Consider the following 18,003-nt stretch of genomic DNA (forward strand, 5'->3'; position numbering starts at 1 on the left):
TAAAAGTAGTAGGCTAGGCTAATAACTCTGTGAAAATGTGTTTTTATTCTAAAAGACCAAAGTAATCTGTGATAAACAAGCATCATGAGGCAGCGCAGTAATCAGTAAGGTGTCTTTTTTATTTAGTTTATTAGTAATGGGAGAAACAAAGCTTTTCGAAACTTTGAATCAATTGAACCATTGCTTCATAAAAAAAAAAAATGATTCACTGTTTCGAATCGCTCGAATCTCCACGCGCTGGCGACCCCTGCTGGTCAGAACTGTGGAAATGCAGCGAAAACTCAGACCAAACATGAATAAAACACCTTTTACAAGCCCATTGTAAATGTTTTATTGAAGGTGTAATCTATTAAAGGCAATTAACAAATCATATAATAGCATTAAATAAAAAGTGTTTTTGTCATTTTATTAAATTGTAGGATTGTTGGTTAATCAGACCAATTAGAGACTTTTAACTGAAGCTCTTCCTTTTTATTGCACAAATCATTCAATGTCTAGAAATGTATAAAATTGTAATAGAAAAATTTTATAGAAATGTATCAAATAAAATGTATAAGAAATGTATGAAATGTATAAAAAATCCAAGATCAGGTAAAAATCATGTAGACAACCACTGGTTCATGGGTTCACAGATATCATCGCCCCCTAGGCAGCAAACCATCGACATTTCCGAGCAGTAATGACGTAACGGAACCTCTTCTACTGAAATCATGTGACTTTTGGCAGAAAAAATAAAAAATAAAAATCGAATTTGGCTTTCTAATTGTTTCAAAACAAATAAAAAAATGTTTCGAAAGTGCCCATCATTATTTCATATTTGTTCTTCAGCTCATCCTCTGTGAGAACAGCAGCTGTATTTATAGCGCACTGTCTCTGGTAAAGTAGCACTGTTATTAGAGATGTGATTTTATCTATGGATTTTATGCATTGGACAGATCATTTTCTATTTATTTAAACAGGTGTAGACCAAGTGATCGAGAACAGTGAATGGTGATAACAACATTTTATAAAGTTTCCATGTGCTAAAAATAAAACATTTAGTTGTTTCTGGATGCTGTCTTATTTGTGCGCCATTAAATTAAACTAATACACAGCAACACAATTGCAGACTTAACAATAGTGCTTATGAGAGTGCATGTGTAAAAATAATAATTCAAATAAAAACATTAGATGAGTTAGAAGAAAAACATCCTGGCAGAGATGCTGTATTCGATCACCATTTTGGGGTGATATTTCCATACACGGCCTCCTCTGATTTCTGCAAGGAAAAATATACAGTCAATCAATATACAGCCATTTTAATTGATTGTAGCCTAGATTACCTAACCTGGGTATCGCCCATCATTTGCATAAGTTTGATCTCTTGTTGATCACGGTCACTGTCCCGTATCGGCAGAAGTCATCAGCCTATCCAAATGAATGATGTTCGATCACTTTGTCACTGATAATCACACACTTAACATAATACTGAATAAGTGACTGATTTCAGCCCAGTTACTAATGTTGGGGGCGGGACTTCAGATTCTAGAGAGCATTTGATAGGACAGGAAATCTGATGTGAAGCTGAAGTGCAGAGTGATGTGTCTTCAAAAATCATTGATTAATACTGGCAGAAGTGAGAGATGGTACGTTTTGAACTTATATCTTCTAAACGTGAATCTTGTCATTGTTTTGGAGCACACTAAGGTTAACTTAACCCTTTCACACGTAAGTTTAAAATATTCTGGCTGACCCCGCCAGCGTGAGTTTTTCAAGGCGACCGTTATTTAGAACGTGTCACTTTATGGTTTCCATGGTGACGCGTCATTGCTTGTCACGTGACACACCGCAGCTACAACAGCGCTGAATGAATGAATGATGATCTGCTTTTATGTCTTTTTTATTCAAAATATTCTAAAATGTGTTAGCTATGGCATGAAATATATCTGATATTCCGATTGTCAAATATATGCAAGTGGATGTGTTAATTGTTGTTTAAACTTTAAACACCTTTATAACGATCGCGTTAGTTGAGCTGGATTTACAACACGTGAATTCATCCACTTCTCCCGAAATACATTAAAGTAAGTGGCCGTTGAACTGGGAGAATAGAGTGAACTTTAAAATGACGTACACAATGTGATATGTATTTTTGTTTCCATTTGTTTAATTTCAAGATCTGAGGTGAATTGTCGATTGTTGCTTGTACAGCTACAAAGCTGGAGCACTAAATGATATTCAAAGTCACATTACACGCTTTTAACATTAAACAAAGCACAAGCAGTACCTGAGATTATTGCCGCACTTTAATTGTGTTTGTTGTTCCAGCGCGACGTCGCAGAAAAATAGAAACCGTTCAAAAGCGTGTAATGTGACTTTGAATATCATTTAGTGCTCCAGCTTTGTAGATGTAAAAGCAACAATGGATAATTCACCTCAGATCTTGAAATTAAGCAAATGGAAACAAGAACGTTCAAGTGCATTCTTTGACAAAGATTGTTTTAGTAACTCAGTAGCCTATGTATTTGAAAAATTTTTTAAATGGTGTAATATTTGTGCATTTGATCATCCTACATCCATTTTTTTGCGAATGCCGTCACGATTACTGACTGGTGCTGTGCACTTGCCGCGAGACTCCGCCCACATGCTGTTCTGATTGGCTGTCTAGTGTGGACAGACAAATAATGCAGCTCTTCCTCATCAAGTCTCCCCGACCACGACAAACACGAAAGTCTACCGTACCGTTACAACCCACGATGGAGATAAACTTGCTTCCGGGAAACACAAAAGGTGGTAGTAGGCAGAGACTGGCAGTTATAGTTCACTTTAAAAAAAAAATATGCAATGAAAGTGAATGGTGACTGAGGCTGACATACTACCTAAAAGAAACTCATAACAGTGCGGTGAGTAAATTTAAGACTTTTTTTTTTCTTTTTTGGATGAACTAATCATAATAATATGTTATTGTTATTGAGGAAAAATACAATACATCTGTTCACTGACCATCTGATGCATATTGAATACAAAAATTCAAACAGACAACAACTTCTTGCAACAAAGTCATGAATGGTCTTACCCTTTTTCGTCTGGTTGGTTTACACAATGCAGAATCATTCATGTCTTTCTCCTGGGTCTGAACTGCATTAACAATACCATAATGCATACATGTTAAAAACAACATATTTTTTTAATCTATTGAAATTGGCCTTATAAAAGATAAATATTTCAACAAATGCATTAATTGTTTGATCTCGTTACCTAATTTTTTCCTGCAGATGCAGAAGATCCCAATGACTGCAGCTACAATCAACAGAGATCCAGCAGCAGCAGCAGCAGAGATCAACACTATCAGAGACACTGAGACTGGAGGAGGAGAAGGAGACTGTGTTGTAATGTCTAAAGAGAGATTAATGTAAGTGACTGAATCAGATCGACAACAGAAGACAGAGATCAGGTCAGTAAATACACACATATATCATCAGTGCTGTGGTACCTGCACATGTGTGACAGAGTGTGTTGATGTCCAGATGTGTGGTCTGGTTGCTGATGGGATTGTTCAGCACACAGCTGTAGGTGTTTTTATCCTGATATTCCACCTCCAGAGGTAGAGAGAGACTGATGCTGAGATCACACACACTGATGCTGGACAATACACTGATTCCTTTGTACCAGGAGAGAGTCACATCACACACATTCAACACTGATGAACACACCAATGAACAATTTGATGATGATGATGAAGAACATTGTGAAGAGTTACTGATGATGACAGGAACAGGCAGACGAGCTGGAAAACATGACAGAATAGAGAGAAATATGAACAATCAGTCTATTTTAGTTATTGTGAATTTTGTTTTGAGTTGGTGTTTAGTGTGTTAACGGTCACGTTCAGTTCAAACTATAAAATTAAAATGTGAACTTTTGGACAAATTATCTCTTCTCACCATAGACAGAAACACTGAATATTTTTGATGATTTTTTAGCTCTAGTTATCAGTAGTTTATAAACTCCAGTATGTTCAGTTGTGGTGTTTGTGATGGTCAGGGATCCAGTTTGATCGTCCAGCTTCAGTCTGTCTCTGAATCTCCCATCAGGACCATCATATGTGGAGAAGATTTGCTTCTTTTTTTTTATTTTAGCTATAAGAGAGTTTTCATCTCCAAATGTCCACAGTATATCTTCGTCTTCATGTATTTCAGTATCATCAGTGTTTAGAGTAACATAATCTCCCTCCATAACTGACACTGAATCACCAAACACACCTGGAGAACAAACAGATTTACAGATTAAGGTTTTTGATGGTTTACAAAGCCAAAAATATCAAGTCTTAATATGTGCTACTGTAAACTTCTAACCGCTACCGTTAAAGAGAGATTGTCAGAATCAAGCAGACAGAGAAAACATTGCAGCAGCGCTTATTAATTGTTTCCAAGTTTAAAGTTTGGCGCAACAGATTTATTAGTAAAACCTTTATTTAAGATGGTGGAACAGATCCTCAAACTTTAAACTGTTCAATGTATAAAGTTACATATTTATTAAAAACAAATACATGATAACTATTGCAGATTGAACGTGCAAGTTTATTTTGGCATATATACACTTCTGATGTGAATCCATAAAAAATGTATTAGAAGATTAAGAAAACAGAGATTTACAGAAATATATGTAGATTCACTGTAGAGATTTCCATTAATTTCCATGTCTTTCAACATTATATTTTAGTTTAAAATTCTGAACAGAGTCTGAATTCAAAGTTAGTAGATTTCCCAATATTCGTGATTCGTCTGGTACATAACAGCAGATGAATCTAACTTCATCTGAAAAGTAGAGCAGCTTTATTACTCTAAAATGGGAAATGTAAAATTAAAATGTTTTATGACTTACCGATTAGACTCAAGCAGCACAAACAGAACAAAACAAACATGTGAAACATTTTCTTCAGTTGTTCAGTGTCTGATCTAAAAAAATGTCCTGCTTTTACAGCAGAAGTGTTGATGTGGTGTGTGAATCCTCCCACGACACAGTTTGACCCTCCTAGTTTCACAACCCCGCATTTGCATGATGTAGGCCGCCTACTATTATTGTTCATCTCAATTTTAACTGTTCTTAATAGGCAACATATTAATTATTTCTGTTATGTAACTAGCTTTTTGTAAGGTACAAAAGCTTTCAAATGGTACCTTATTTAGGGGGTACATATTAGTATTGTAAATGTATGTACATAAAGTGTACGTTAAAAAAAAGTATTTAGTCAGCCACCAATTGTGCAAGTTCTTCCACTTCAACTATGAGAAAAAAAATCCAGAAAATCACATTGTAGGATTTTTTATGAATTTATTTGCAAATTATGGTGGAAAATAAGTATTTGGTCAATAACAAAAGTTTATCTCAATACTTTGTTATATACCCTTTGTTGACAATGACAGAGGTCAAACGTTTTCTCTAAGTCTTCACAAGGTTTTCACACACTGTGCTGGTATTTTGGCCCATTCCTCCATGCAGATCTCCTCTAGAGCAGTGATGTTTTGGGGCTGTCGCTGGGCAACACGGACTTTCAACTCCCTCCGAAGATTTTCTATGAGGTTGAGATCTGGAGACTGGCTAGGCCACTCCAGGACCTTGAAATGCTTCTTACGAAGCCACTCCTTCGTTGCCCGGGCGGTGTGTTTGTCATGGCTGGATTATTGTCATGCTGAAAGACCCAGCCACGTTTCATCTTCAATGCCCTTGCTGATGGAAGGAGGTTTTCACTCAAAATCTCACGATACATGGCCCCATTCATTCTTTCCTTTATACGGATCAATCGTCCTGGTCCCTTTGCAGAAAAACAGCCCCAAAACATGATGTTTCCACCCCCATGCTTCACAGTAGGTATGGTGTCCATTGGATGCAACTCAGCATTCTTTCTCCTTTAAACACGACGAGTTGAGTTTTTACCAAAAAGTTCTATTTTGGTTTCATCTGACCATATGACATTCTCCCAATCCTCTTCTGGATCATCCAAATGCTCTCTAGCAAACTTCAGACGGGCCTGGACATGTACTGGCTTAAGCAGGGGGACACATCTGGCACTGCAGGATTTGAGTCCCTGGCGGAGTAGTGTGTTACTGATGGTAGCCTATGTTACTTTGGTCCCAGCTCTCTGCAGGTCATTCACTAGGTCCCCCCGTGTGGTTCTGGGATTTTTGCTCACCGTTCTTGTGATGATTTTGACCCCACGGGTGAGATCTTGCGTGGAGCCCCAGATCAAGGGAGATTATCAGTGGTCTTGTATGTCTTCCATTTCCTAGTAATTGCTCCCACAGTTGATTTCTTCACACCAAGCTGCTTACTTATTGCAGATTCAGTCTTCCCGGCCTGGTGCAGGTCTACAATTTTGTTTCTGGTGTCCTTTGACAGCTCTTTGGTCTTGGCCATAGTGGAGTTTGGAGTGTGACTGTTTGAGGTTGTGGACAGTTGTTTTTTATACTGATAACAAGTTCAAACAGGTGCCATTAATACAGGTAACAAGTGGAGGACAGAGGAGCCTCTTAAAGACGAAGTTACAGGTCTGTGAGAGCCAGAAATCTTGCTTGTTTGTAGGTGACCAAATATTTATTTTCCACCATAATTCAAATAAATTCATTAAAAATCCTACAATGTGATTTTCTGGATTTTTTTTTCCTCATTTTGTCTCTCATAGTTGAAGTGTACCTATGATGAAAATTACAGGCGTCTCTCATCTTTTTAAGTGGGAGAACTTGCACAATTGGTGGCTGACTAAATACTTTTTTGCCCCACTGTATTAGGGGCATATTGTTCTGAGAATGTACTCGGTTACTTGCGTAACCTCGGTTCCCTGAGAGATAAAGATCCAATCAGAGCACTTGCTCGCCTTGAGTGCGCCAATATGGGCGTGGTTAAAAGTTATAAATTCGACAGAATTCGCCATAGAGACAGGTTAAATCATCTGAAGCGAAGCACCTGACATGAGCAAAATAGCACGGCTGGCAACACAATACTCGTTCCCGGTATCTCTCAGCGAACCGAAATTACGCAAGTAACCGAGTACGTTCCCTTTCGAGAACGGTTCACTCGTATTGCGTTGCAAACGCAATGGGAACCCATTTTAAAACGCCGTGCTATTAGCAGATGACTGCTCTGGAGTTGTCCAGGCAGGCCCGATACTTATAACAGAGTAGTCCGAATCATCGTAGACCAGAAGTGTTGGGTCCTAGAATGTTATAAACTGCATACAGTGATTAGTGCAGAGGGCCACCGTGGGGGAGCCTCAGATATATATAGGTCTGAACCCATTGGTTCTAGGGCCCTAAATGGAGAGGACTCGTGCCTGCGAGGCAGAAACCTCTAAGTTGTAGAATTTTGCAAATGTGGACTGAGCAGACTAGGGCTGTCACTTTACGTTCGAAAATCGTTTGAACAATCGATCGGGCCACCAACACAAGTTTTGAAAACGAAAATAGGGAATCGACTTTAACGGTCTTTTTTTGGAGCGCATCCAAAATTTGTTTAACGTTTATCATCGTAAACACAGCCAAGTTGAAGCCTGCATTAATGTTTTTCATTGATGTTATGGCAGTCCACTCTGCTTATTGTTTTTCGAGAATGTTGCACTCCTGTTTGTCATTGTGCACGAAACTTCACGCCAATAAATCATCAGGAATATTGCTGACTCAAGCGCCCTCTTTATGTTCGTCCTAATGCCTGTAGTTGTTTGTGGATTTGCCCATATTTGGCGTTTAAAATGGAAACAACAATTGATTCAATGAAAACTTATGTCTCAAAAATCAAACAGGATTTTTTCACAAAAGTGAAGCCCTAGAGCAGACCAGCCACCCACCGCACAAATGTCTTCTATAGGAACTCCACTGGACCATGCCCAGGAGGAAGCCATGCCTCTTGTGGAGTGGGCTCTTACACCTATGGGGCACGGAAGGCCCATGGAAGCACAGGCCAGTTGAAAGCACTTTAGGTACATATCCATGCCTTGGTTTAAAGACGACTCTGGAGTCATTAGGCCCAAACTCAAGACAGGAAGCGCTCGTGGAGAGTAAGTCCCCAACTTTTTTAACCAACGCTAGTGCTAGTAGTGGAGCGGCCAAGTGCTTATGTTTGGCAGAATCGTTCAGTTTATGATACAAGCGTGAAAATTGGCATGAGCAGTCTCCATGGGTCACTTGACAAGAAAATTGTCCGAGCCACTTGAAATTTCAAGATGGCAGCCATTTTTCAAGATGGCCGACACCTTAGTGGAGCAGTTAAGTGACATAGTGGTTTATTTGGTGATACAAGCATGAAAATTGGCATGAGCAGTCTCTGTGGGTCACTTGACAATAAGCCACCTACAGCTACTTGAAATTTAAAGATGGCGGCCATTTTTCAAGATGGCCACCACCTTAGTGGAGCAATTAGGCTTAAGCAATCATTTAGTTGGTGATACAAGCATGAAAATTGCCATGAGCTGTCTCAAAGGGTCATTTGACAAGAAACCGCCCACAGCCACTTGAAATTTCAAGATGGCGGCCTTTTTTTTCAAGATTACCACCACTTAAATGGAGCAGTTAAAGCTGCAGTCGGCAAGTCTGGCAGATTGGGTCGATTAGCCAAAATTTTGAATGTTTACAACTCTCATGCCCCTCCCCACTACCAGCGATCACCCTCCCATCGAGGTCGTGCTCGTCAGTGCGTCACTGTGCGTGTGTACCTGATTTTCTGTGAACGCGTCCGTCTCTTCAGCATCTATCAACACCATGGACTCGGAGGTAGGCTGCCCTGGCTAATCTATCCATAGATAGCAATAACCGAGGAATTGGAAGCTTGTTAGTAGATTTTCTCTCCGCCATCACGCTTCATGCAATCTCCAGGCGAACTTCAGGCGTGGCGTGTGCATGTGATATTAACGTGCGCGAGTGAGGGGGGATCTGTGGCGTGTACACGACCTGTGATTGACAGTCAGATCTCACACCCCCCTGCGCTGATTGGACCCGATGATCCGGGAGCGGTGGATTTTTGCAAAACAAATAACACACTCCAGGTGGAGTTAGAAGCTCGGGTTTTTTTCTAAAACCATCTTATTTATGTTGTTCTGTCGGATTATAGTGTCAATTTCACTGAATATGATCAAAAAAATGTTGCCGACGGCAGCTTTAAGCGATATAATTGTTTAGTTAGTGACATAAGCATGCAAATTGGTATGAGCAGTCTCTAAGGGTTGCTTGACAAGAAAACACTCTCAGCCACTTGAAATTTCTATTTTCAAGATGGCCGACCCCTGGATCCTCAAAAGATCAATTTTCCGATAGAAATGTATTTTATTTATTTTTTTCATTAAGGACGATTTGGTGTCAGAAAATGTGGGTGACGTTTGGCAAAGGAGAGAAGACAAGATGGATCCCTATACATGAGGTGGTTTCAGCCATAGGACCAGAGAAAACACGTGGTATCCTCTTCTTCCATGCCTTCAGTGGTTGCGACATTGCGTCATCCTTCCATGGCAAATCAAAGTCTGCCTGGGAAACATGGGACGTGTGTGATGAGGTCTCAAACACATTTGCGAGACTCAGCAAATGTCCCTCTGCAGTGGAGGATAGTGACCTGCAAGCTTTGGAGAGATTTGTTGTGCTAATGTATGACAGGTCCAGCGATGTCACCACTGTGAACGAGGCCAGGCTTGATCTCTTTGCCAGAAAGCAAAGACAATATGACTTGATCCCACCAACTCAAGCAGCACTCAAAGAGCATGCCAAACGTGCTTCTTATGAGGCTGGATACGTGTGGGGACAGGCATTGAAGCGACATCCACAAATGCCGAGCCCATCCGACTGGGGATGGGTTAAAAAGGACGAAGAGTGGAAAGTCTTCTGGACTCCACTTCCACCTATTGCAGAGAGTTGTTGGGAGTTGACCAAATGTGGGTGCAACAAGGCATGTACTGGAAGGTGTAAGTGCTTCAGCTCGTATCTCACTACTCTACCCTGCCAGTACATACAAAGATAGATCAAAGTGACATTACATTAACCAACCATTCAGAAACGTCCTGTTCGAGCCTTAATTGTCTAACTTTTTCAGGGTCATCATCTTGTTCCAGGTCCGATTCCGGTTCAAATTGATACAGTTGCACAGATACGGTTGCACAGATCCTCAGAGACTCCCGCTGCCATTCTTTCTCCAAAATATACCCTCAACTGTTGTCAAGGAGTTGTCACGTGGAGTGTGTTGTGTCAAAACGCCCCACAGAACAGAGGGGCGGGGTGAGCAAAGCTCATTATCATTTAAAGACACATGCACTTAAATGGCGTGCTGAAAACAGAGCTGTTTTTGACCAGGTAAAATTTGTGTTTTCTTACAATACTAATGAGAATTTTTAATTAAAGGACAAGTTCGGTATTTTACACTTAAAGCCCTGTTTTCAGATCGTTTCTGATGAAATACAATGGTTAAGATTGAAATTTGGACAAATGCTGCTGGCCCGAGAATTTTCGGTTTCTGTGGTAGCACCCCCCCACCTCCACAATGGTTGCATAGGTGCACTGGAATAATCCTTCCTAAAACGCATTAAACTTTCGTTTACAAAGACGTGAAACTCACCGAGTGGTCAGGGGTGTTCACTGATATGCTCACACAAAAATCGCTGCAAAAGATGCTTTCCAACAGGTTTTATCGTAGTTTTTCATCCAATACAAGTCAATGGAGTTGGACAAAAACTACGATAAAACCTGTTGGAAAGCATCTTTTGCAGTGATTTTTGTGTGAGCATATCAGTGAACACCCCTGACCACTCGGTGAGTTTCACGTCTTTGTAAACGAAAGTTTAATGCGTCCAAATTTCAATCTTAACCGTTGTATTTCATCAGAAACGATCTGAAAACAGGGCTTTAAGTGTAAAATACCGAACTTGTCCTTTAAAGTATATTACAAACTTTTTCATTTAGACCCTAAAGAATCATATTAACTTGTACAAAAATGGCATTATATGACCCCTTTAAAGGTATATATTAGTACTTAAATGTAACGACTGAGACAAGTCAGACACAAGTGTTTGTTATAGTTTAACAAATTATATTTAAAACTCACTCTGGGATCTGATTTTCCCGCTTGGAAATTCCACCCTTCTCATTGGTCAAGCAAACCCGGAGAGGCGGGCCTTTCTCAGGCTTTATTAGAGACAAATTCACAGTGACCCCCCTCTCTCTTCTCTTCTGGCCTCTACTGCTGCTTCTTCAGGTTGATGTCTGTGGGGACCCCCCACTGGGGCCAGAGGGCCCCAGCAGGCCATGACCACCGCCTGCGACCCTTTTACTCTCCCAAAGGAGTCCGACTGTATTTTCTTCAATCCAACTCAGAAGAAAACTGTAACCTTACCATCACTGAATGGGCAACAATCCACTCTTGGCCTTCTCGGTACATTCAGGGTGCTGTGCTGTCCAGCGTGGCCTCAGCAGGCCCCAGGGCAGCAGGCCTCAACTCACAACCAGCCATGTGCTCATTCAGGAGAGAGATGACTCTCTCAACCACAACAGAATCAAAGACAACCTGTGGACAACGTCTTCATTCAATGCAGAAGAAGTCCATCGCAACTCCCACCATTTGCTCTGCATGTCCTCTCTGGCCCAGGGCCTGCAGGCCACAATCTGCACTCCAGCCATGATAACAGAGTCGAACTAACCATGCAAGTTCATAATATCTTCTTCATCCAACGGAGAAGAAAACGATTGCACTTTAACATTTGACACTCACCGAACCCTCAACATCCTTTTCAACAACTTCAAGAATTGTGTCCACTGCACAGACATGCAAGTATCAATTTAATGAGGTGAGATAAGCTGATGGTTCTTTTCATAGTTAAATGGATCTTTCCCATAGTTCCATCTCCTGCTTCCAAATTCCATTCTCACTCACCCTTTTACCCGTGTATGTACAGTGGGGAGAACAAGTATTTGATACACTGCCGATTTTGCAGGTTTTCCTACTTACAAAGTATGTAGAGGTCTGTAATTTTTATCATAGGTACACTTCAACTGTGAGAGACGGAATCTAAAACAAAAATCCAAAAAATCACAATTTATGAATTTTAAATAATTAATTTGCATTATATTGCATGACATTAAAGGTAGGGTATGAGATTTGCAAAACGGCCGGTAGATTTTGAAAATACACAACTCAAATGGTCCTACCTTCTTTCCTCCAATGCTGGCCCTGACTCCACCCATGCGAAGAGTGCGAGGGGGATGGGGGTAAGGGGGTATGGTACGACCGTTTGATTGACAAACTTACTGTCCAATGATTCTAGGTGGTCTTGGAAATGATGGGCTGGAGTTTTTCGAGTCCTGCCCGTTCCACAGATGATTAAATTGCTTAATTTTCATTTCAGTGCTTCTAACTCAGTGGCTGTAAGTGGGTTAGGAATAGGATTTCAAGTGATTTTGAAAAAATGGACAAAAAAGAGAATCACATACCCCACCTTTAACTGCACCTGTTTGAACTAGTTAAAAGACACCTGTCCACACACTCAATCAAACAGACTCCAACCTCTCCACAATGGCCAAGACCAGAGAGCTGTCTAAGGACATCAGGGATAAAATTGTAGACCTGCACAAGGCTGGGATGGGCTACAAGACAATAGGCAAGCAGCTTGGTGAGAAGGCAACAACTGTTGGCGCAATTATTAGAAAATGGAAGAAGTTCAAGATGACGGTCAATCTCCTTCGGTCTGGGGCACCATGCAAGAGCTCACCTCGTGACGACTGGACGACTGAACCGTATTGAGGGGAGGATGGATGGGGCCATGTATCGCAAGATCTTCCCTCAGTAAGAGCATTGAAGATGGGTCGTGGCTGGGTCTTCCAGCATGACAACGACCCGAAACACACAGCCAGGGCAACTAAGGAGTGGCTCCATAAGAAGCATCTCAAGGTCCTGGAGTGGCCTAGCCAGTTTCCAAACCTGAACCCAATAGAAAATCTTTGGAGGGAGCTGAAAGTCCGTATTGCCCAGCGACAGCCCCAAAACCTGAAGGATCTGGAGTAGGTCTGTATGGAGAAGTGGGCCAAAATTCCTGCTGCATGCAGTGTGTGCAAACCTGGTCAGGAACTACAGGAAACGTATGATCTCAGTAATTGCAAACAAAGGTTTCTATACCAAATATTAAGTTCTGCTTTTCTGATACCAAATACTTATGTCATGCAATAAAATGCAAATTAATTACTTAAAAATCATAGATTTGTTTTAGATTCCATCACTCACAGTTGAAGAGTACCTATGATAAAAATTACAGACTTCTACATGCTTTGTAAGTGGGAAAACCTGCACAATCGGCAGTGTATCAAATACTTGTTCTCCCCACTGTATGTGTGTGTTTAGATTTAGTTATGTTTGTGATTTAGTTAATACAATTTGTGCACAATACGTATTTGGTTCTGATTCTCTGCTTGCAACAAAGATTACTTTACGATTTAGATTTTGACTACAGGCTCTTAGTACTGTACAGTAAGAAAGACGTTTCCCTTCCCCAGAAATAAAAATTTCTTAGAATGAATAAACAATTAACGCTGATTGTTCACAAGACGAACAGGTGGATTGATTGTAATATTAATTTTACTACATTAAGTTAATTATGTTAAGGGATCCAAATATTCATAATCAATAAAAACCAGTTATTATTGATTATTAATATTTCATAGAGTTAATTCGTTACATAAATTATTATATTACTTTTGAAAGTGTGTCACCCCAGTGACAGCTTTTGTACCTTTTTTTCTGAGTTTGTAGCAGCCACTGTATTACTCTGAAATGGGGGAAAAAATAAACCATAAAAATGTTTTTATAACTTGCCAATCAAATGGCACCAGCACAGACAGAACAAGACGCATGTGAAAAACATGTGAAACATTTTATTCAGTAGTTTGGTGTGTGATGAAACTATCCACTGAAAACACTCAGTCTATACGTGAACCCTCCCACGACACAGTTCGACCCTTCTAGTTTCACTCGCTGCATTTGCATATCATATAGACCTTATGCGCCAGAGAAACGAGGGCGCCGCCATCTTTAGAATATTGTCTTTGAACTTCCGGTTTTGCGATCGCTCTGTATATCTCTATGGTGCTGCTGTCCAGGAGTAATTAGCTTTTGAAGTGGATTTACTTAATGTAAAGTTAACGAAAGTTATCATGCGGGCTGTAATGTTTAAAGCAGATGTCTTAACAAATGTCAGTCGACCGGGAAGATTTTAAAATGAGCCGTTCATTCATATTATACGCAACATCGCTGTGAAAATACAGACCGGAAGTCAAAAGACAACGAGTGCCGCGCCGAAAAGGGGCGGAGCTACATAAGGTCTATAATCCTATAGTACTTCAAGCCTTTATTGAGACTTGAACTGTTCTTAATGGGTGAAATATTCTTTATTTTTATCATTTAACATACTTTTTGAAAAGTAGTTGTAACTGTGTTAAATGGTTAAGAGCATAACTGATTTTAAAATGGTTGCATATAATTATTCAGTTCTTAAATTTAGTGTATGAAAAAATAATAAAGTACAAAGTTAAAAGCGTATCTGATCTCATAGTTTTACTGACGTTCAGCTTCTGAGTCGAACTGAAACCTGCTGCGGGTTATTTCTTTCTTTTTTTCTTTTTTTGTGGTTTGATAATTTGGGTGGATGGACATTTTATATGTGAGACTAAGCATTCAGTGCGTGTGTGTTTGTGGTAGTTTGTAGATAGAGTTTCTTCCTGCCCTGCTATGAACAGCTTTAAACTTGAATCTACAGAAACATGATGAGAAACTGTTTCACACAGAGACAGGAAAACAATTGAAACACAATGATATGTAACGCTGCCATTTGAAAGTTTAGTCTGTAAAAGTTATTTATTCTTTTGTTTTAAAAAAATATATATTTTTATATCAATTGGGTAAAGAATAAAACATTCACATTCTAGAGATTGTACTGTGATGCTTAGAAATCAGGATGTGAGTTGAATGTGCATTAAGTTGTTCAAGATCATGAGACATGTTTGTCTGAGAGTGAAAGTGTGAATCACTGATGTTCTTCTGCTGTTTGTTTGCATGTTACATTTACAGACTGAAGCTGGATCATCAGACTGGATCTCTGATCATCACAAACACCAGAAACACAGACTCTTGACTCTATAAACTACAGATCATCAGAATTATAAAGAGCTTCAGTGTTTCTGTCATTAGTAAGTGTAATTTAGTCTTTCACTGCATTTTCTTTAAAGGTGACATTTTTTGCCCCTTTTCACAAGATGTAATATAAATCTACTGTGTTCCCAGACATTTCAGCTCAAAATACCCCACAGATCACGTATTATAGCTGGTCAAATTTGCCCCTTTTTGGGTGTGAGCAAAAACGCGCCATTTTCGCGTGTGTCCCTTTAAATGAGCTGCTGCTCCCCGCCTCCGTTCAGAAGAGTGCCGATCCTTTACACAAGCTTCGGATACTCCAGCAATGACAAAACACGCAAATAATCTCACTTTTCCAAAATCTCAGAGATAACCAGTTGTGAGTGCAGCTTTAAAGAGAGACTCAGGTAGAGGTTTAACTTTTAGACGCACCTGGACATTTCTCAATGGTTAGTGGATACATTTATGTAGTTGTTTTGGAGTTACAATGATTAATCTCATCGACTTGCATGTACCGTCATGTTTAACTTTTACACAAGTTGACGTCAATTTTCACGTTTTCTGGGTTGGTAGATGCACCGGTACCCTTTAGATGTACCCTTTAAGGAATGTTAAAATCCAACAATATAGTGTTGGACGCACATCGTGATGGGTCACCCATATCATCAGTATAATAGTGTTTCCTGTTGAGTTCACAGTGATGATGCTGTTCTTCAAAAACACACCAGATGGAGCCATTAATCAGTTCAATATCATATCAATATTGTTGTATAATATCAAGAAAATGCAATTACCTGCCTCCTTGTTCATTGTAGATGCCTTTTTGTTACACATATTTAGCCAATGTATTGGATATAATGCATTGCATTCAATGTTGTTATTTATTTTGTTTGTAAAAGATGGCTTATGTTGTTTTGGCATAGATGTACAGTAATTGGTTATGTATGTATATGTGACTGTGCCAAACCCATGTTGAGAGGAGCAGAAAAGTGTGATTATGTGTGTGCGCTAGAGGACTCCTAGAACTTTAAATGAACTCAGCCATCTTAGTTGAGTTTACTGGAGTTCAAGGACATGAAGAAGTGGACCGCTTGCACCTGCCTGGAGAAGGATCTGGGAAACTTTGGAGGAGTACCAACCTAATGCCTGTTGTAAACAACAGGAGTATAAAAGACTGATGAACTGACTGCCTCTGGGGATACTGATACGCCAGTGCCCCCGACGCCACGAAGCCCAGAGCTGTGGACAAGAAACCCCAAGCAGAAGATAAGAAGCCCAGAGCTTACTACACCTTTGATTCAAAACGTGATTATTGTATTTTATACTCAAACGAAGTTCTATTTGCCTTTATATTTTTGTTTATTATAAAAAGAAAGTAACCAATTAAAATAAATTTAATTAATTACAAAATCTGCCTACTGAGATTTATGATGCTGGAAGACTTTTAATGAGAACATACCACAGAGGAGTCTTCTGACCAAATTGTAAGTACCTTTTGAATGCTTACGGTTTAGGTCATATTAGACTTTCTTTACCTTACCTGAGAATAATAAATAAATAGGTAAAAGGTGTTAAAAGTAAAGTATACACCGTAAAACAATATCATACAACTAATGATTAATCCAGAAAAAATATCAAGTATCAAACATATCAAAGGACCTCAACTTTTGACCTTTACTCAAACCAACTAGCCATTCAACTGTGTGTTGAGCGTATAGGACTTGATACTGTATGCAATCCCTTAGAATAATCAGCACTTTCTTAACATCTTGAGTGGGGGGTAGTAATCACTTAATTTGGGTCATCAGGTTGGCACCCTCCTTCCTTGGTGTTTTCGTTGATAGGCCCACAACACCTCCAAGGGGCTCAAAAGCAACAACTGGTGTCCCAGGTGCGCTCCCCTCTACTTTTACCTCTCTTGGTCATTTTGTGGCCCATTTGGGATTCTTCCTATTTAGCCACAGCCAGTTTCTGCTTTGCTCATCAGTCTCTGACAGTGACCCAACAGCTTGTCGGAAAGCCTGTCCTCTGACCCCCAACCCCTTCAGTACCCTGGTTGTTGCTGTGGCAACAAGTACAGTTAAAGTACAGTTTATCTGGACTTCTTACACTTAATAATCGTAACACAGTGATTAAACCAGAGATTAAAGCAACGTTGGGTAGGTTAAACAACAAAACACTTCCACTTGCATGTATTTGACAATCGGAATATCAGATATTTCATGCCATATCTAAAAAATGTGTGAATATTTTGAATAAAAAATGGAAAATGACATAAAAGCAGATCATCATTCATTCAGCTCTGTTGTTGCTGCAGTGTGTCACGTGACAAGCAATGACCATGGAAACCATAAAGTGACACGTTCTAAATAACGGTCGCCTTGAAAAACTCACGCTGGGGGGTCAGCCAGAATATTTTAAACTTACGTGTGAAAGGGTTAAAAATAATGACATACATATTATCTTTATATTATAAATTATCTTGTTTTTTTTTCAGTTGACACCACCTACTTTGTCATGTCCCTCGTGGCCTTCTGAAAGTGTACTTGGGATATGAATAATAAAATTAGAAAAAAGTCCATACATTTTGCCCTTCCCATGAATATCTATCTGTACATTTTTGCTGGTAATGTTTCTTTTTTTTCTCTAATTAAATTCATGATTATTAATTAAAATCACATTATTTAGTTCTGTACCTCAGTAACCCCTCAACCCCGTTACACAAATCATTCTCCCCCCATAAAAATAATGGGTCTCATTCATGAAACATTCGTAAATATATGAGTAAATATGTGAGTGATTTGCGCGTAAAGAGACATTCCCGAAAATTCTTCTCCTGATTCACAAATACTTCGTAAACGTCAGATTTGATAGTGAAAT

The 18,003-nt window shown here is 39.6% G+C and overlaps 2 protein-coding genes across 3 annotated transcripts; one reads left to right on the top strand and one right to left on the bottom strand.

The window, feature by feature from the left end:
- Window positions 1-1,123: 1,123 nt before the first annotated feature.
- Window positions 1,124-7,930, bottom strand: LOC309476098 (uncharacterized protein). Of its 2 annotated transcripts, XM_082139282.1 has the most exons (6): window positions 4,864-7,930; window positions 3,924-4,241; window positions 3,473-3,766; window positions 3,238-3,375; window positions 3,056-3,117; window positions 1,124-1,258 (listed from the first exon to the last, which is right to left on the bottom strand). In XM_082139282.1, the coding sequence occupies exons 1-6, from the start codon at window positions 5,066-5,068 to the stop codon at window positions 1,214-1,216; spliced, it is 1,062 nt and encodes a 353-aa protein (XP_081995408.1). In that variant the 5' UTR covers window positions 5,069-7,930; the 3' UTR covers window positions 1,124-1,213. The 2 variants fall into 2 exon arrangements, with proteins under 2 accessions (XP_081995408.1, XP_081995407.1); XM_082139281.1 differs by lacking the exon at window positions 1,124-1,258 and having other exon boundaries at window positions 2,907-3,117.
- LOC309476080 (uncharacterized protein) lies at window positions 1,209-17,340 on the top strand. Its single transcript, XM_082139239.1, has 6 exons — window positions 1,209-2,882; window positions 3,255-3,433; window positions 9,312-9,919; window positions 10,067-10,229; window positions 11,203-15,867; window positions 16,707-17,340. The coding sequence occupies exons 3-5, from the start codon at window positions 9,331-9,333 to the stop codon at window positions 11,624-11,626; spliced, it is 1,176 nt and encodes a 391-aa protein (XP_081995365.1). The 5' UTR covers window positions 1,209-2,882; window positions 3,255-3,433; window positions 9,312-9,330; the 3' UTR covers window positions 11,627-15,867; window positions 16,707-17,340.
- Window positions 17,341-18,003: the final 663 nt, after the last annotated feature.

This window comes from Leuciscus leuciscus (genome assembly GCF_965113295.1).
Source record: "Leuciscus leuciscus genome assembly, chromosome: 15".
In the NCBI taxonomy this organism is placed as follows: domain Eukaryota; kingdom Metazoa; phylum Chordata; class Actinopteri; order Cypriniformes; family Leuciscidae; genus Leuciscus; species Leuciscus leuciscus.

Coding starts and splice junctions, on each gene's coding strand:
- LOC309476098 (XM_082139281.1), bottom strand. CDS start 5,068: ATGAACAATAATAGTAGGCGGCCTACATCATGCAAATGCGGGGTTGTG. Junction 3,767..3,923: donor ATTCAGTGTTTCTGTCTATG/GTGAGAAGAGAT, acceptor CATGTTTTCCAG/CTCGTCTGCCTGTTCCTGTC. Junction 3,118..3,237: donor CATCTGCAGGAAAAAATTAG/GTAACGAGATCA, acceptor TTGTTAATGCAG/TTCAGACCCAGGAGAAAGAC.
- LOC309476080 (XM_082139239.1), top strand. CDS start 9,331: ATGTGGGTGACGTTTGGCAAAGGAGAGAAGACAAGATGGATCCCTATA. Junction 9,920..10,066: donor CAAGGCATGTACTGGAAGGT/GTAAGTGCTTCA, acceptor ATCTTGTTCCAG/GTCCGATTCCGGTTCAAATT. Junction 10,230..11,202: donor CCACAGAACAGAGGGGCGGG/GTGAGCAAAGCT, acceptor CTGCTTCTTCAG/GTTGATGTCTGTGGGGACCC.